The sequence below is a fragment of the Camelina sativa genome, chromosome 11, assembly GCF_030686135.1.
Source record: "Camelina sativa cultivar CO46 ecotype springtype chromosome 11, ASM3068613v1".
NCBI lineage: Eukaryota > Viridiplantae > Streptophyta > Magnoliopsida > Brassicales > Brassicaceae > Camelina > Camelina sativa.
The window spans coordinates 904580-924456 of NC_141890.1; the positions used below are offsets into that span (position 1 = coordinate 904580).

At 34.3% G+C, this 19877-nt stretch overlaps 5 protein-coding genes across 5 annotated transcripts; 2 read left to right on the forward strand and 3 right to left on the reverse strand.

Annotated features, from left to right (window-relative positions):
* Positions 1–177: 177 nt before the first annotated feature.
* Positions 178–3476, reverse strand: LOC104720906 (inositol-3-phosphate synthase isozyme 1). Its single transcript, XM_010438801.3, has 9 exons — positions 2617–3476; positions 2437–2505; positions 2183–2318; positions 1837–2084; positions 1510–1736; positions 1300–1415; positions 1042–1218; positions 757–945; positions 178–669 (listed from the first exon to the last, which is right to left on the reverse strand). Exons 1-9 carry the CDS (start codon positions 2802–2804, stop codon positions 487–489), a joined length of 1533 nt encoding a protein of 510 aa, XP_010437103.1. The 5' UTR covers positions 2805–3476; the 3' UTR covers positions 178–486.
* A 2189-nt stretch (positions 3477–5665) lies between these two features.
* On the reverse strand, positions 5666–7313 carry LOC104720907 (protein NEN4-like). Its single transcript, XM_010438802.3, has 5 exons — positions 6762–7313; positions 6343–6389; positions 6192–6255; positions 5947–6078; positions 5666–5869 (listed from the first exon to the last, which is right to left on the reverse strand). The coding sequence occupies exons 1-5, from the start codon at positions 7197–7199 to the stop codon at positions 5777–5779; spliced, it is 774 nt and encodes a 257-aa protein (XP_010437104.1). The 5' UTR covers positions 7200–7313; the 3' UTR covers positions 5666–5776.
* Positions 7314–7629: 316 nt separating this feature from the next.
* LOC104720909 (uncharacterized) lies at positions 7630–9666 on the reverse strand. Its single transcript, XM_010438804.3, has 2 exons — positions 8225–9666; positions 7630–7920 (listed from the first exon to the last, which is right to left on the reverse strand). The coding sequence occupies exon 1, from the start codon at positions 9471–9473 to the stop codon at positions 8226–8228; it is 1248 nt and encodes a 415-aa protein (XP_010437106.1). The 5' UTR covers positions 9474–9666; the 3' UTR covers positions 7630–7920; position 8225.
* Positions 9667–12742: 3076 nt separating this feature from the next.
* LOC104720910 (L-ascorbate oxidase) lies at positions 12743–15238 on the forward strand. The gene is made up of 4 exons (XM_010438805.2): positions 12743–13519; positions 13608–13820; positions 13932–14111; positions 14197–15238. The coding sequence occupies exons 1-4, from the start codon at positions 13133–13135 to the stop codon at positions 15151–15153; spliced, it is 1737 nt and encodes a 578-aa protein (XP_010437107.1). The 5' UTR covers positions 12743–13132; the 3' UTR covers positions 15154–15238.
* Positions 15239–17328: 2090 nt separating this feature from the next.
* LOC104720911 (uncharacterized) lies at positions 17329–19370 on the forward strand. The gene has a single exon (XM_010438806.3). It carries the CDS (start codon positions 17755–17757, stop codon positions 19162–19164), a length of 1410 nt encoding a protein of 469 aa, XP_010437108.1. The 5' UTR covers positions 17329–17754; the 3' UTR covers positions 19165–19370.
* Positions 19371–19877: the final 507 nt, after the last annotated feature.

The window sequence follows — 19877 nt, forward strand, 5'->3', positions numbered from 1 at the left end:
TTATAAATTTATAAAAAAATTACTGTATAATTATTAACATTTAAACTAATTGTTAAAGAGTTGTTTAAAATGTAATTATGTGTTACATAAAAAAAATTGATAGAGAAAAGAGATCGCCAGTCGGATAAACATAAAAAAAAAAGTTGTCCATACACACTCTCTCGTAGATCATCAATATTGGACCGAAACCATGATTAAATATCTCAATATATAAAAGCTGGTTACACATATAAGCGATACTGAAATTATGGTCTCCAACCTAGAAGAAACACTTGTAAAATATACCAACCCATTCGGATTACTAAAAATACAAGTTACTTCACACCCTACAGAGATCAAAGACCCATGCTTTTATGCTTTCATAAATCAGATACACATGCTTTCATAAATTTTAAACATAAAATAAAACACAATACAAAGACCCAAATTAATAACTTAAATTATGGGCTATTTAAGGGGATTGTTTTAATCCCTTCTTCTTCTTCTTCACTTGTATTCCAAGATCATGTTATTCTCCGGGGCCAGTCCAACGCACGCCCTAAGAATGTTCTCCAGCATAGCCCGCTGCTTCGACAGCGCGTTAACCACCGGCGTTCCTGACGGAACCAGCGGTGCCTTGGTGAGGTAGCTGAGTATGGTGGCAACAGGATGGAAAGAATGAAACTTCCCCTGCCAGCAGACGAATTAAAACATCAAATTAAATCCTGCTTAACAACAATTGAAGACCGAACGTAAATGTATTGTTAATTCACAAACCTCTCCCTCGAATTTGAACTGGATCCTGGTGCTGAGCTCCGCAAGGAGAACAAGATCCAAGATGATTGGAGCAGCTAAGAGAGAGTCCTCACAGGTATTGTGCATCACGATTGTGTTCTTCCCTCCCATGAAAATCTCTGATGTATACTCGTCCATCGCTCGCTTACTATCAGCAACATACGGTACATACTGCAAAACAAAAGACACAAATAGGATCAATGGGTATTGGAAGATCTCGTAACGGAAACAGGTTTTGATTGTCTCTATGGTTTTCTAGCTATATACCTTGATGACCACAACGTGGTCCGGGTGTTCCCCAGGCTCAAAGAGGATACCGTTGCTAGCAACCATATCGTCCACGACATTGCTTTTGGAGATCTCCTTAGATCGGAATGTTTGTGGAGCTGAGAGGTTCATTCCATCGTTGTTCCCCAAGTGATTGTAGCTCACAATTGAAGTAGGCTATAAAACAAAAACACACATCTTTTGACAAATTTCTTCACTAACAAGAAAGAGTGACTTGATACACAAGTTAAAACAAACCTTAATTCCTGCACCAACGAGGAAATCAACCAAGACAGATTTCATCTTGGTTTGACCACTCTTGAAATCATCTCCACCGATCAAAACATTGTTTTTGATCGCCAAATCAATAAGACCTACAACAAATCTCGCAAGAAAATCAGTCAAAAAACAGTCACGACTCCCAGTTTTTTGATTGATCGATGACAATAAACTTCAAGTATATGAAACCTGGAACAAAGGTGTTCTGAGGGCTTCCATTGATGAACGGGATGCCTTCAAGAACACAAGCAATAGCATAAAGTGTCGAAGGAGAGATCTCGGCCTCATCCTTTTCCACAGACTGCATGAGGTTCTCCATTGTGTCGTTTAACCCAACGACCACATTGCTGTAACGCTCTGTGTTAGCCGTCCAGAGAACCACAACCCTATCCACCTTATTCTTCTCCTTAAACTCCCTAAAGATTCAACATCACAAGAATAAAAATCAAGAAACAGAGGAGATTTGATTCAACAAGCAAGAAAAACTCTGTTTTAATCACACTATTACACAGTTACCTCATGTCCTTGATGATATGGTCGATTTGTTCCTTCTTGGTACCTTTGATCACGTGGTTAGCACGTGAACCTTGATTGGCAGCAATGAAATCAGGATCGAAGATCCCAGGGAGTGGCACAATGTTCTCCATGAAAGGCCTAAGCTGTTTCTGCAAGTCGATATCAAGAACCTTGGCTCTAGCCATGGCATCTGCTAAGTTCATATCACTTATGTCCCATCCTCCAAACACAACATCATCCGGATTCACCTATTTTGTCAACAACAACAACCCCCAACTTAAAAACACTATTACAGAAACTATCTCAGGATTAATGTAATCAATCATGTTTGTTTTAAAAAACGGACCATAGGAAGAAGACTCTTGAAAGGAGCATAAATCTCTTCACCGTTAAAGGATCCAACACGAATGGATGATGCTTGAGTTAGTGAGCCGAAGTAATTCGCTTGTTGCACTTTGTCCTTCGTAGCCCACGAGATTCCTCTGTTTATTTAAACAAATTATATTTTCCGACAAGAAAAAACAAAATCAAATATATGTCGTCAATATATAAATCGCTACAAGGATTCTATCCAAAAAAAAAAAAAAAAAAAAGACTCACTCTTTGTTGGCAATAACACCAGCGGTGAGAGTTGATCCATTGTTTCCTCCCAAACCCACAAGCATAACCCTTTAACGAAAAAGAAATCAAAATTGAACGACGGAGAAATCAAGGAATATATAAAAAGATCGAAACTTTGGTAAGAAAAAAAGAAAGAAAGAGAGTTACGTAATTAATTACCCTAATTTGGGGACACGAGTATCGGTAACGAAATCGTATTTGACAGTCTTTGGCTTGACAATCCATTGGAAAGTGCCATTGACGTTCTCATGCACAACCTCGGTCGTCTCGTAATCGTACACAGAGTGAATCTCATTTTCAGTGTACTTCACGTTCGGGCTCTCAACCTTAAAGCTCTCAATGAACATTTTCGAAATAAAAAAATTGCTTCTTTATTTTGTAATATTGCTTTGTTTTAGTGCTTCTCTAATCAGCGGAGGATGTGGGAGTTTATATAGACGAGACAGTGAGGGAGATAGAGACACGTGTCGTCATATCAGTGGTTATGGTCCCTATTTCTCCAATGCATGTGAGCTTCTGATGCTTGCTTCTGGTTTATAATAGTGAGCCACACGTGTGGGGTGGGGTCTCACACGTGAGAGTCGAGGAGGAGAAAACAATGACACGTCAGATATTTGGTCCATACACGTGGCGTTGTTTTTGCTGATGATGGTTTTCAAAGTATTCGAACAACCGTTAGTTACTTCTGTTTAACTCTCTCAGTTTCGTCAAGCGATGGGACCATTAAGGTCCGTTACAGTTAGTGCGCTTCGTCAGTTATGGAGGCCAGAGAGTGAACAACACGAACAACTATTTTAGCTGTCACGAGGTCATTGTAGGAATTACGTGCAGTGATTGGCGCGTGAGATAGTTAACATCGTAGTTAACGTTCGTTTGGAACAACAAAAAGAGTAGGACCGTTAAAAGACTTTTTTGTCGCCGTTAAAGTGGGTTCCAACTTCCAATGGAATCTTTTGTTGACTGGGTTTTGACACGTTAATTTTACTTCATCACCCTCCTTTGTAATTAGAGACGTTTCTATTTTATTTTGAATGTAACTAGAGACGTTTTATAATGATTATTAATTTGGCACTATGCATAAGATTATTAATGTAGTCAAAATGCCGATGATTTCAAGGTTAATTAGTCTGAAAACATTGATTATATAGTACTATAAAATTACTTTCACACTTTTTCTACTAGTTTTGTTTGACTGTTCACGTGTGTTTCATGTCCTCAAGTCACCAAATCATTTCAGTTTCACTTAAATAAGATATTACTCTCTCTGTTTCAAAATATAGGATATATTAACTAAAGCACGTATATTAAAAAGTCTTTACTTTTAACAAGTTCAACCAATCAGAAACAATATTGCATAATATAAAATACTAAATTAATCTAAAAATTGCATGGAAACTTGAAAACATCATATATTATAAAACATAAAACTTTTCTAAAATATTTTATATTTTGAAACGGAGGGAGTAGTAAACAACTTTGCATAATAACCCCTGATAAATATAACTAGGCAACAGAGGAACGAACGTGGGTTGTCCTTAGAACAAATTAAAGCCAAATTTGAGGTTTTGGATTGACTAACAACGTAAGTGTGTGAGCGATATCATACGAAACGAGATGTAAACTACCATTAAATTTCTATTTACGGATTTTCACAAAAAAAAATGATTAATCATTGTTAAATATACATGACATGCCTCTACTAATGTGATTTGCTCTTGTATTTTCTACATATGCTGATTTTTTGAAACAACTACATAAAGATATTAAAAGCTCTAGTCGACATAAGAAGATTCTCAAAAACTGAATCCAAAAACTAGTTTCAATTTATGGAGTACGAAAAAAAAGATATAGAAAAAGGTTCTTGGACGTATATATCTTGGAATGGCTTTGAAAAAGTTTGATAGGCATGGTTGTGGCCATACGTACGTTTGTAGATTAATAATTTGTTCCCCTTTGTGAACTCTTTGGTTATATTCCTCCACGCCACATACTTCTCTTTATTTCACTTTCAATTTTTATTTTCACCCTTTTTATCATTTGTGGTATACATGATGTTGATGTCTAGGAAATTTCTGGTACGCTTAATTATGTCCAACTATTTCATGAAACGAAGCTTATCCATAATTAATTCTCAATCAAAGAAATGTAATTTTTAACCAAAAAAAAACCGTAGAGACGATATAAAACAGACATATCTACCGGTTATTATTTTTTTTTCTTTTCGAAATACAACTGTGTGAACCAAATATAAAATTTAGTTACAATTATATACTATTTATTTTGTAAATAATAACATAGACATATTTCATTTTGTTTCATTACTAACAACTTATAAATTGTTTCCAATTTAAGCGGAGTAAGAATTGAAATTTAAGTTTTGATCGGAGCTTATGTAAAACTATATTCACAAACAAATAAAAATAATTTCATATTGGACAAATATTCAAGCTGAATCAATTTTAAGTAATGATAAAGATCTTATCCAAAATTAAATCCTAAAATATGATTAAATACGACAAAGATAATTAAACCTATTACGATGAAATCAATCATAGACAAAAAGTAGACATATTCAGTTGTTACTACGAATATATTTTTAGTTATTCTATTTGCGTTCTGTTTTGGTATTTAGTATATTTAATTAAAACAACAAAAACAAATAATTTAATTGCAATCATGTGCATTTTTATGTTCTTATCGACATAGATATAATTTATTTTGTATTCATGTTGATAACGGATAAACGGTTCCAATTTAAACGGAGCAAGGATTAAAATTAAATTTTAATCATGAGCTTATCTAAAGTTAAAGTTGGGCAAATTTTCACGTTGACATATTATTTTTAAATTACGATAAAGAGTCTATTCAAAATTTAAATTTTAAACAAATGATTACATATGATAAAATGTTTAAAAAACATATTACCTTAAAATATAGAGAAATCGTAGATAATACGACAAAAATGTAAACATATCTAACAGTTATTATAGTTTTATTTTTATTTGTATTATTATGATGTGGCATATATTATATTTAGTTATTACAATTGTATTAAAATACATAATTTAAATGCAACTCTGAATAACTTTTTGTTTTGTTTCTAATAACATGGAAATATTTATCCAGTTCATATCGTAATAACTAAATAATAATACCAATATTATGTACTCGTTAAAATTTCAGGTAAAAATTAAATATATGTTGTCAGTAATTACAAATATAATTAATTTCTATTGAATATTTGGTAGTATAGTCAATGAAGGTATACATTTTTGCAATATATACATTAAAAATTTAAGATTTAGGAGGGACGCAATAATCATCTAAGCAAAGAATGAGAATGATTGATCAAGCTTTGGAGAGTTTGATTGCCTTGAGCTTTGCTTAACAGATTCTTCACATTTTGTGTCATCTGTATTGATTCAAACAAGAACATTTAAATTCGATATATAGTTTTAACTTTTTAAATGAGAAAAAACACTATTATACCTTCACGAGACTACTACTACCCTTCGAGTAAGGCATTGCCCTTTGCGCTATTTGGTAATTACTTCGACTTCTTGTCATGATCTTTGAAGAACTTTGCCATTTTCCTTCCAACTGATTGGGAAGTGTAGATTCCTGTACATTTATGGGATATATATACACACATATATATAACTGAGTTAATTTATTTCTTTATATTTATGAAAATAAGAAATTTAAGAAGAAGAAAAAATGAGGATACGACATACCAAGAAAAGCACTGTTGCACAGTGCTTGAGGACCTCTAGATTCATTCGAACATCATTAAGACTCCTGTAATTATTGACATATGTGTGTGTTATTTTATCTTAAGAAAAATGTAATATTAATAACACCACACAAAAATATATGATTAAGTACCTGTGCTTTTGGACTCCAAGACCAAAATAGGCAGCCAAACTTGCCATCTACAACAAAAAAAAATGTTAAGTACAGATTTAAATCTCACAAAGACCTTCACTATACGTATCATATCTAAATTCCATTTTCTGTTAATGTTTTATATACTTATGTGTTATGAAATTTGCATTATTTATTTTAATATATGAGAAAAAATATTTTCAAAATTTGAAGTTGTAGACAAACAGATGATAGGGAAAAGTATTATAATATTTAGTCTAATCAGAGGTTATTCTAATTTAATGAATTTAGTCAAGAGATGTAAATTCACTTTTTATACAAAATTGATATTCTACTATATGTCTTATAATAGAACCTTAGATTTCTAATCAATTTCTAAACATGCCATAAGATATACAAAGAATCTTGGATAATGGTACCTTCATGTTACCAGCTCTTTTGCCAAACTTGTCACTTAATAACCCCAACGAATCAATGATTCCTGAGGGTTCAGGCGCAGCTTTACCGATCTCAGCGTAAGCTTCTCTGATCCTAACGCAATCGAATCTTCTGATGTTATGACCTGCCCAAATCCGACCGTTCAACAAACAATAGAGCTTCTCAGCCACATCTTCAAAACTTGGTGCGTTCGTAACCTTAGCCCTCGTGATACCATCTGACCTAGACGACCTTATTGAAACCACAGACAAGTCTTTAGGTTGTATAAGCGTTGTGAAGCTCTCCAGCTCCTCGAGTTTCCTTGGACATACGATGATCGCACCGAACTCTAGGATGTGAAAATGTTGTCCCACTTTGTTCGGTACGGTTGTCTCTAGATCGAAGAAGACGATTTCGTTGGGAAATGTTTGCACCTCCATAGCAGCTTTTGGTTTATGTTCGATTTGTTAATCCTATGAGTGGGTATGTGTATATATTGTGGATTTGGAGTTTGAGTTTACGTGTGATACAAGTTAAGCGTATGTTTGAGGAGGGTTACTATGGGGATTATTTAGCTTCGTGGAGAAAATTTTGCTTTGTAAGGTAAGTAAGAATCTTTACTTTTTCCTTTATCCAAACCAATAATAAATGGGTTGTTATATGAAAGAGTTCGTTGGTAGATTCATATTGTAAGAGAATTGATTCCTTTGATATTGTTAATTTGTGATGAAGATACATATACAATGTCCCCACCCCCATAAATCATATCCGAAGTATTGATCCAGTCCTGATATGATCTCTGAACTAGAAATTCTCAAAATAGATTGCTTTAAATACTCGATAACCCAAAACCTCTGTGCATGGGGAGAGTTGAAAGAACAAACATTCGTCATTAGTGATTAACAGCAAGTATTACAGAAATTGTTGTAAGAAGACGAATATGACAAAAACGAATGCAGGAAGGTTACCAAGTCTTTGGGGGCAACAAACCATTAGCTAGCTTTCACAACACAAAACTACAACGAATGTGAAGCCGGTAATTGCATCAACAACAGAGTCTCCAGATGAGGTAAAAACCCAGCAAGAACTACATCCTCGATTTGTTTCATCATTGAAGACATAAACTCTTTGGCTAAATTACCTTTTTGCTTAGCTCAAAACCTGCAATTTTGAATGATAGATGATCAATTTGGATACCTCCATATATTGTTTCACCGACAAAGAAGAATATGGTATCAAAAAATTCCAAGGAATCTTTAGTTTATCCAATGGAAATATATAAAACCAATCCTTTGAACATAGCAGTTTAGGTGATTCACATGAGAAAAAATCATCTCTATTAACTACCTAACCAGATATCTTCATGATTCTTACACCTTCTCCATTTATCAAACTAATCATAACATTACCAAATCAGTTCTTTGACACTTAAAAATCCTAGACAAAGGAAGACCAGATACAATACCTCAAACTCTGGTACTAGATGAATCATAATCATCAGGAGCAACACGTGCAATCCAATTGTTCAATGTCCGCTTGACATCAGTATGATTAACATAAGCCAACTCATACATACTACACAAGTTAACCACCAAGCTCTCGTTCAAAGCAGCAGTCGGTACTCTCTCCAAAGCACTCTCCATCACCTTAATCGCATCCGAAAGATCTCTCAAGTACATCAAACAAAGAGCCTTGTTATTGACGGCGATAGCATCCGAGTTATCTCTTTCAATGCATTCGTCATACACTCTCACAGCAGAAACATAGTCCTTTGCCACAACATAAACCAAAGCCTTATTCCTACCAACAAGATTCTTGAACTGTAACTCATTCAACAAACCATTGCTCTTTCCTTCATTCAACATCTTCTCAACACGATCAAACGTGGCTTTAGCTCCTTCTATATCACCAAACTGCAGTTGAACAGAGCCTAGTTTCGAAATCAAAACAGGGTCTAACGGATCACGACTTATCAATCCCTTGATCAAATCCAAAGATACCCCAAACTCCTTGTGACCTAAATGAAACCCTAACAAGCAACTCATCACAAAGGTCTCTCTCTTCTTCCACAACTCCACAGAATCATCTAAATTCTGAGATTCTTTGTCTCTGATTCGATCTCTAACAAAGTCAAGCAAAACGTATAACCGATCTAACCCTTCCTGACGATTACCAAGCTTAGTAGGGATCAAAGCGTAGAGCCACCGTAAAGAGAAAGGAACCATGGATCCTTTCCGATTAGGGTAGATCTCAGGGAACGATTCGTACCTGTAATGCGTCCCGTCGAAATCGTGCAACGAGTTAAGCTCATGCGCTGCTTCATCGGAGCGACGGAGCTTGACGAGAGCCATAACTTGGTAAGTGAGATAAGTGAGATGCTCGTGAGGCTTTGTGAGGAGGAAGAGAGCTCTCGCTTGAGATATCTTCTCGAGGATCGCTTGCCATGAGCCACGGGTTGAAAGCTCGTGGAGAGAGCCGAGATCGTGGGTTAATTCGTCGAGCGAATTGAATCGTTCCGGTGGTAGATCTGATGAGGCTGATTCGAATGTCGTCGCTTCGGGTCTAGGTTCGAGGGAGTCTGAGTCTATGGCGGTTTGAACGGTGTTGGGATTGGTAGTGGCGGTGGAATCAGTGGAGGAGGGATTGAAGTCGGGTCGGGTTTCGGATTCGGGTGAATCCGGATCCTTCGCTGGAGATGATGACTCCGTGAACATTGTGGAAGAGAGAGCTTTCGAAAAAAAATTAAGCAAACCTGGTTTGGTCTATTTGCGTTTGGTCTTTCTACAACATTAGAAAGCTAATAATAAGATTATTTTTGGTACACCGAAACTGGTCACAAATTTTTCAAAGTTCGATTTTATGTAATATAGTATAGTATGTTATGTTGATATGATTACAGTATGTGCTAAAAGATATTAAATTTTATATGAATTTATAGAGATTAAATCATAGTATGTGCGACATCCATGATCGCCCGTATATTTGAATTCATCAGCATTAATTCCAATACTACTTATATATTATTAACCACGTGGAAATTCAAAAATGCAACATGTATCATTTAGCAGATTTGTGAGTTGTGACATTCTATAGAGCTCATATTTATTAATTTATATTCCGACCCGCATTCCACATACTCATCCCAAGTAATTCTAACCTCTGATCCAGATCTTCAATGGAAATCGTCGACTAGTAGTTTGTCAAAACTAGGGTAAAAGAAATTAAGAAAATTCATTGCAAAAACAAAAATAAATAAATAAAGAAAGATGAATAAATATCAGGTTTATAGATAAGTGTCATTAATTATACGAGTGATGTTTTATTACAATAGTATACCCTTGTAATAAAGGCGTCAAGTATTAACATAATGGATTATTTTTACTAGTAGTAATTAATTTTCATCCATATATAATCATATGTAAGGTAAAACTTATGATTAAGTATCATTTTTTACGGCTGTGAAGCTTGGGACTTAATTAAAATAGTAATAAGCCCAGCACCCAAAGTAAGTGCAAATTGAAAGAACGCCCAATGTGACACTTCCGATCAAGGGTGCACTGGCGTAGAACAAACTTCCGAAGACCAACGCCACACCAGATCGCTCCACAACGTAGGCGACTCTGGGGTAAATTCGAGCCAACAGTATATTGGAGAAGACAATCATGAACGTCCCCATTGGAGAGCTTTCGAAAAAATTAAGCAATTTGGTTTGGTCTTTACAACATTAAAGCTAATAAGTTATTTTTGGTATCTGATTAAAATTTGTTACAAAATTTAGATTTTTTTTTTTTAATTTCGATATTGATTTTATGATAATATATGTTTGCATACAAATTATATGATTCCAGAATCTTTTAGTGTATGATTGCCTTAATGAAAACGGTTTTAGTGTATTAAAGCAAAATATGATCTGATTAATATTGTATAAACAAGAAATCAGGATTTCAGAATTTTACATTAGAGTAAAATTAGTTTTTTTTATATACATATATGAACTATCTTTTTATAATTTATTAAAATGTTTACATTTTTAATTTCTTATAATTTTAAAATTTGTTAAACAAAGTTTTTGTATAACAAAGAACAAAATCTCTAATTATTAAAATTAACATTTGTCGCGATCACATGAGTTACTAACTTTGAAAACCAAGATTTATATAATAACATAATATTGAATACGCTATCAAATCATTCACCGATTAAAAAACTTAAGAAAATTACATTAATTTTTTATTTTGATTATCTTAATTTTTTTATATTTTGTTAATCACTAATTTTAAAGCATTAAACAATCATATAGTAATAAATAATAATTGCAATTAATTTGCAAATATTTTCCTTATTAACTACACATATTTTCCTATTAAAATTAATAATTTAATAGATAACTTTCCTATTATAATTAGTGATATAATATATTACTTTTGGTTTTATATATTTTCAAAAATATTAGTTGTAATCCTTTTATATATATATATATATATATTTTTTATTTTTTCTATAATTATTAAATAAATTTTCTTTTCACACATGTCAAAATATTATCGATATACTTGACACATGTCGCGATTATATGAATTATAAATATGTATTTTACTTTTATATGTCAAATAATTTTTTATTATACTTTATTTACTTCACCCCTACAAAGGTTTTAAACATTTTTCTTCTTTTCTTAGTTTAGTTGTACCTTTATTCATATCTTTTTTATAAAGCAAAGAATTAATAATTCACCTTCTTGTTCAGATTGGTGTAATCTCCAGACAAAAAAAAAGAAAACCTATAGAAAAATGTAAGATAGATCCTTAATCACAATCACTGACTAACGTTAGATGTAATATTATTATTCTAACGATATATATATATATATATTAATGTAAAATAGAAAAAATTTGTTTTATATAACGTTAGTTGTAATATATATATATATATATATATATGAAATAGATAGAAAAATGTAAGCAAAGAATAAATTGATATATATATATATATATATATATTTAAACCACATTAATTTTTGTTTTTAACTAAACTCATTAGAGAAAATAAGCTTGCATCTTCGTTAAATTTATTGGAGTTTGGTGCATTGATGGGTTCTTTGGTGGTATCTAAGGGAAGAGATGGTAGTTGTTTATTGTGCATAGTAAAAAAAAACTTGTTCTTGTTTCTCGCCACTATCTGCGTGGCCGTTGAGTGGACGGTAACTGATGTCAGCATTCGCGTTTGTAGCCATGAGTTGGTGGATCGCTGTGTAAATGAGTTTTGTACATTTTATGTGGTTTTATAGTGAGAAACTTGTGAAGATGGTTATATCCTAAATGTGTTTAAATAGAGGTAGTTTGTAATAATTAATTTTATTTTATATTTCTTTTTTTAAAATATATATCTCCCCAAAAAAATAGGAAAAAATGTATTTTTGAAATTCTCCCTTTATTGGTTTGATTATTCACACAAGGTGCTAAACAATCGATAGGTGTCAATATTAGGTTAAGCAATTTGACATTTTCAGTTAGAAAACAAAAGTTGTTATATGGATTTTATAATGCTTTCAACATTTCTGCTACTGAATTGCTATGATTTTGCTAAACAAATGCATCTGTCACTAGTTACATTTTCAAACTTTGAAAAATATTGTCTCGTCCTACTGTACTGATGATCCGCCATGTATACAACAAATTTGTCTCGGATTTATTTGTCAATGTGGACTTTTCTTCGGATATAATCAAGTTGTTACGACATTGATTTAAGCTCTGACTTGGTCCAAGATATTTTTCCTTGATTCTAACAATTGACCCTAAGCTATAAGACTTTGACCAAAGGTGAAAGACCATGTGGAATGTAGTAGTGCAATTAGTAAGTCTTTTTGATTAACTCAAGAACGTCAGACCTAAACCCATAATTTTCTTGGATAAGATATGAACATGTTTTTTATAACAAATGAGTGACCGACTAGTATAAAGCGTGATTTCGTCCAGCAATGTTTACGTATCTTTTTATATCAATAGTTTAGTCTTTTAAAGTTCAAACAATCAAAGGTTCGAACTTCTAAATATCGTACATAAAGAGAAAAAAGGATATTTCACATGAAGGTTCCGACTGAAGAATCATAATTATACAAGTTACTTTGCTAATAAACAGTCGGATGTATTATTCTTTGAAATTAGCATCAAATAAAAGTAAAACGCGTTTTCTTTCCAATTTTCCTCCAAAAGGCAAATCATTTATCTGTAAAACACATGACATACAGTGACCTATATATATATGATATGTACTCTTTGTTCCATCTTTTAAAAATCATTCCTGAAAAAAGTTCCACTAATATAACAGTTTATTTATTTATCTTCTCTGATTCTTGGGAACACGGTTTTAAAAAATGATGAGACCGAAGAGATCATTAGACACAGTTCATGCCTTCAATCTTATGGTCTTCTGTTTCATTGCTCTGTTTTCTTCTTCCGTACTCGGTCAGGGAAAGATCCGGCGATTCAACTGGGAAGTGAAGTACGAGTTCAGGTCACCGGATTGTGTCCAAAAGCTAGTAATCACAATCAATGGTAAGTTTCCAGGTCCCACCATTAAAGCTCAACAAGGTGACACCATTGTTGTTGAGCTCAAGAACAGTCTCATGACTGAAAACGTCGCTGTCCATTGGCATGGAATCCGACAGATTGGGACACCATGGTTCGACGGAGTAGAAGGTGTTACTCAGTGTCCAATTCTTCCTGGAGAAGTCTTCACTTACCAATTCGTCGTTGATAGGGTAAAAAAATATTAACTCACATTAAAGTTTCAAATCTTTCTATTTGTATCATTGTATGTGTATGTTAATCTTTGTGTTCTGTTTGTAGCCTGGTACATACATGTATCATTCACACTATGGGATGCAGAGAGAATCTGGATTAATAGGAATGATTCAAGTTTCTCCTCCGGTCACAGAGCCCGAACCGTTTACATACGATTATGACCGGAACGTTTTGTTAACAGATTGGTATCACAAAAGCATGTTGGAGAGTACCACTGGTTTAGCCACAAAACCCTTCAAGTGGGTCGGTGAGCCAGAGGTATGTTCTTTTTTTGATAACTCAGAGTCAGATTCTTGATTATTTTTTATTGAATGGTTGACCAATCTTTAATTATTTTATTTGATGTTTCTGCTTTGGATAATTTATCAGTCGCTTCTAATACAAGGAAGAGGGAGATTCAACTGCTCAAACGACCTAACCACTCCTAGAGTCTGTAACGCTTCAAACAGCGATTGTTCGCGTTTTGTCCTCACGGTAATCCCCGGGAAGACTTACCGTCTTCGACTCGGTAGCTTGACGTCTCTTTCAGCCCTAAGTTTCCAAATTGAGGTACTTGCTTTAGACACAAGCAACCATTTTTTTTTTGTTTCTCCTACTTTCTTTTACGGAAGATTGACTGAATTTGAATCAACAGGGACATAACTTGACGGTGGTTGAAACTGATGGACACTACGTAGAACCATTCACGGTGAAGAATCTTTTTATATACTCCGGCGAAACCTATTCCGTACTTCTCAAGGCAGATCAAAACCCTAGACGAAACTATTGGATCACCTCAAGCATAGTCAGCCGTCCAGCGAACACTTCGCAGGGAACCGCGGTACTCAACTACTACCCTAATCACCCACGACGGCGTCCTCCCACGCCGGAATCCTCCAATCTCCGACCAGAATGGAACGACACGCGCTCCCGCCTTGCACAAAGCCTAGCGATCAAGGCGCGTCGAGGATTCGTTCACACGCCGCCTGAGAACTCTGACAGAGTCATCGTTCTTCTCAACACACAAAACGAAGTCAACGGATACAGACGTTGGTCGGTCAACAACGTTTCGTACCACCACCCTAAGACGCCGTACCTAATCGCGTTAAAGCAGAATCTCACCGACGCGTTTGACTGGCGTTTCACGCCGCCGGATAATTACGATTCTCGGAACTACGACATATTCGCAACACCTCAAAACGCTAACGCGACGACGAGCGACGGGATCTACCGGTTAAGATTCAATTCAACCGTGGACGTGATTTTACAAAACGCGAATACAATGAACGCGAAAAATAGCGAAACGCACCCGTGGCATTTACACGGTCACGATTTTTGGGTTCTTGGATACGGAGAAGGGAAGTTCAATGAGTCGGAGGATCCGAAACAGTATAACCGGGTCGACCCGATAATGAAAAACACGGTTGCGGTTCAACCGTTTGGATGGACGGCGTTGCGTTTCAGAGCGGATAATCCTGGCGTTTGGTCGTTTCACTGCCACATTGAGTCGCATTTTTTCATGGGAATGGGAATTGTGTTCGAGTCTGGGATTGATAGAGTTTCTTCTACTTTACCTTCTTCTATAATGGGATGTGGTCAGGCTGAACGCTGATTGTATATATTTAATCATATTCATATAGAACACATTCATTGTTTAATCATTGAAGAAAAAAATATTTTATTTATTTTTTGAAAAACAATGTGGATATTTTGATGTAAGGGTAATTTATGTGTCGCAATTTTAGCAATGGTACTACCTACGTTATTAAAAAACTTCTTGTGATCATTATTAGACTGGGGACAGTTTGAAAGGGGTTATTAATGTGATTTTACTAATGAACCCAATTTGTTGCTCAAAAAAAGATACTAATGGGCCCAATGTAAGCCCATTCCAATTTTAGGCACATGCTTAGCAGTTCGCACATGGTCACTCACTCATTCTCATTTACTTGAGCAAATGATTTTTTATTATAAATAAAACTATAGTATCTTTTAGCCTTTCAACAACAGTCATTTTACAATACACTGTATTTATTAAATTGAAAATTGAAAATTGAAAAAAAAAAAAAAATTAATTTTAATTTTAGTAAATTGAAAATTAAAAAAAAAAAAAAAATTAATTTTTAGAAAGTAGAAACGAGAATAGATATATTTGCCAGTTATTTACATAGGATCCAGCGATTTAGCGGACAAATAAATTAATGTCATGCAGAGTACCAGTTATTTAAAATGTCATGGATATAATTTTTAAATTATATAAAAGTGGTACAAAAATAAAATATATATTCGCCGGTACGTAAATTATAGGTCGCATTAAATAGAATATGCCAAGAGAAAGTCAAATATTATCAAACCCTCTCAAGTCCAAAGTCCACATTCACATATTGGGGATTTGGTTTACACACTGTATTTTATAGATCAAAGACCTTGGTCAAATACTCAAAATACATTTCCTAATACAACTGTTTTAGCTTTTTCAATAAAAACTAGTTTACTCATTGATTAATTACTGTATCTCACGTAATTATTGATTCGACTTTGAAATCTATATCAATTCCTGATAAATTTTTGTCAGTTTCTATCCCACTAGCTTTATTATATGGAGCACTTTTTGTGTCATGACTTTCACTATTTTACTAAACTCATAAGTCAAAAAAGTGGTGGAGTCAAAAAGTCGTTGATCGATGACTTGAGAACAAAATGGGCGAGTTAGTGTTTTTTAAGTACACAAACAAATTAAACAGCGATTCACTACATATATTTAACTGTTTTCTCGAAAGCGTGTTTTCATATCATGAAATTTGGGGTTTTAGTATAATGCCATTTTGATTGTACTTATGTTAATAGTTAGTACTCGTATAATTCTATATGTCTTGACTCAAGACCCCTCAGGTAGATGTTGAATTTGCTATATATATAACTCCATTACTTCGAGGATAAATCAAAAGATATCATTCTTTGACACATTCCTCAAATTTCAAGTTTTTTAAAATCAACCTTATAATAAATATGTGTCATGTGAATCTTCACACCCAAGTTATTGTTAATCGTTAAACACATAAATTATACGTATTATATTAAACAACGAAGGAGTCTAGACTATAGTTTACAAACATTTAGTCAAATTATTAACTAATTTGCAACTAGTTGGTTAATAATAAAATTTTAATTATTAAACTACACTAGGATATAATTTATTTATTTTGGCTAAGCACATGAGCAAGAAAAATAAAATGCAAGCGCGTTTGAAAAAGAAAAGATTAAAAAGTGTCGTTTTTTTTTCCTCCATGTGACTGTGATTGATCTCTCTCAACTTTCTCACTTTTGCATTAATTTCTCATCCTTATTTTTCTTTATTTCCTTTTCATGTTTCTATTTATTTAGTTATTTATTTTTTTCATTGGGGGTTCAGATTTGTATTTATAAATTTATAAGTAGTTTAAATTATTATAAGTAGGTTTACAAATAACTAATTCATAACTAAAAATTTTGTTTGATAAAAAACTGATAAAGTCCCACTCCAATCGTAATCAATTTGGACTGGATACGTATATAATTTATATGATAGCTAAATTTATTTTTTCGTTAGTGGAAAAATAGTCTCTTGACAGTGGAATCATCACCCATTAAACCAAATCAGATAGGAGTTGTGGGAGTAGTTATGATTAATTTCCTTTTGTGTTTATATAAAAAGTGTATGAATATTTTGGTTATACATATATACCAAAAAATGTCCCTTGTAAATTTATTTACAAGAAAGCGACTATTCTAATATGAGATCTCGCAAATGATTGCTCTTGTTTTTACTCATGTACAATAAAAATTAATTAATTTTTTTTACTTATTACCAAATATGAACAAACACATATATACAAAAAATTAAAATAATGAAAGAATCATTTAGGAACTAGACAAGTAGCAGAGAGAATCTGCAACATGACGGTGAGGTTAAACAGTAATGTACATTGATATTATCAAAGGGCACTGAATTAGTGAATTCTCTGGTCTCCGTCTTCTCTCTTATTCACACACACCCAAACACTCGTATATAAACACATATGCACACTGTCACTAATGCCTCTCTCTCTCTCTCAATCTCTTTCCTCTCTCCTCTCTTTTTATTTTCCTATATATTGACAAGCTTGCGATCTCTCTTCGCAAGATCTGTCTGAAACAGTGAGGGGGTTTCCTAGGTTTCCAGAGCAAAGTAAAAATGTCTTTACTCAAGTACTTGTGTTTTAGAAAGGTACTCTTGTTTCTCTATTTCTTTCTTTTCCTCTTCTCTTCTTCTTCTTTCTTTGCCTCATCCGAAACCTCTGTTCACGATGAGATACAACAAACAAAACCATTGGATCCTCATTTTCGAGTGAGGAGATTGTTGGTGAAAGATCTGGATTCAAGTGGTGAAGATGATGAAACCAATCTTCCTCCTCCTCCTAAGAAGAAGAAGCTTAATGGTTCTGTTTCATCATCATCATCATCAACATCTGGCACTAAGAAGAATCAAACCAAGCTAATTAAACCCATCTCATCTTCTTCTTCCACTAAGCTAATTAAACCCATCTCTTCTACTTCCTCCACCAAGAACCAAACTAAACTCGCCAAGACCTCCTCCATGGGTACGTCTCAAACCACCAAATCTTCTTCTAACACAACCAAGACCGGCTCCGAGCTCAAGAAGCTCAATTCCGGAACAAAACCCACAAATTCCACAAAACCAGTCACTTCTTCGATCAAGAAATCAGCAGATCTATCCAAATCAACCTCATCCAAAAACAAAACCACCACAAAACCCCCAAATTCCAAGCTTTCTTCTTCACCTCCTTCAGAGAAGAAATCACCATCCTCAAATAAACCAGTGACCAAATCGAAACCAATCGAGAAAGAAATCAAACCATTCTGGCTCGACGACGAAGAAGACGAAGATTTCGTCAGCGAATTCAGAGATCTACCAACTAAATTCCAAAGATCCTTAATCCCAGACCTAGAACGTTTCTCAACCACATCCAAGAACTACATCAACAAAGCCAACAAAGAGATCACCAGAAACTTCAAACCCTACTTCGGCAACAAATACGCACCAACCATAGCTTCCGTAGTCTCATTCATCTTCATCCTCGTCCCACTACTCCTAGTCTCCCTCATTTTCAACAGATTCAAAGCCTACTTCTCACTCCAGAAGATCCTAATCTTCATCCAAATCTACCTATCGATCTACTTCTCAATCCTATGCATCTCATCGCTCGTCACTGGAATCGAACCGCTCAAGTTCCTCTACGCAACGTCGAGCTCCACCTACGTTTGCTTGCAGATCCTGCAAACCCTAGGCTACGTCTTCTACCTCCTGCTTCTTCTCATGTACCTCGTTCTCGTCTTCTCCACGGACTGTGGTTTGGGCCTCAAAGTGTTGGGCTTGGCTCAGACATTCGTGGGCTTTGCTGTTGGTTTGCATTATTACGTGGCGGTGTTTCATAGGGTGGTGCTTCGTCAGCCTCCGAAGACTAACTGGAAGATCCACGGTGTTTATGCCACGTGTTTTCTTCTGATTTGTCTGTTATCTAGTGCCGAGAGGAGGAAGAAAGAGTACTTGGAAGAAGGCGGTGACGAAGGGAAGAAAAACTGAAATTTTCTTATATTTTTATTTAATTTTTATTTTTCTCGCTTTTTTTTTTGTATCTTTATATTTTAAATTCCGGCAAATTTTAGCTGAGAAAATGCAATAGAAAGACAATTACTGGTGGATGGTTGGAAACTTTTTTTTATATATATATAAAAAACTTCAATTGTATTTATAATAAATTAATAAATATGGAATAAAATTTCATTAAACTTGTTTTTCTTATCCTTATTACACCTCTGTTTTGAAAATAGTGTCATTGATAACCTGAAATTTAACCCTAATACTGACTGAACTTTAGAATGACACAACTTAACCTTAAAGATTTGTGTAATACTCCACTAAATATAACAAACTGATTATATAAAGTTACAAACACAATCTGTAAATATGTTCCGGACGGCGAGAAGAATTAAATGTTTGTGTATGGATAACCGGAAAAAAATTAAATGTTTCTTGTAAAGCATCAGAAGTCAACATTAAATAAGGTGGGTCTCCACGGAATCGTAGAGTCGACGACTTTCGTGAAAAGGGGTACTCTGGTAAATTCATAGAGTTACCGACGGAACCTGGGTGCTGTGTTTATGACTTGTGTCGGTGGACATGTGGTGAGAGAAAAGGGACTTTTGTGTCTAATCGTGTTGTTTTCTGGGCCACTCATTTCTCAAGCCCATCACCTCGCCTCATTTTTGTCCCGGAATGGTATGTTTCAACTTCAT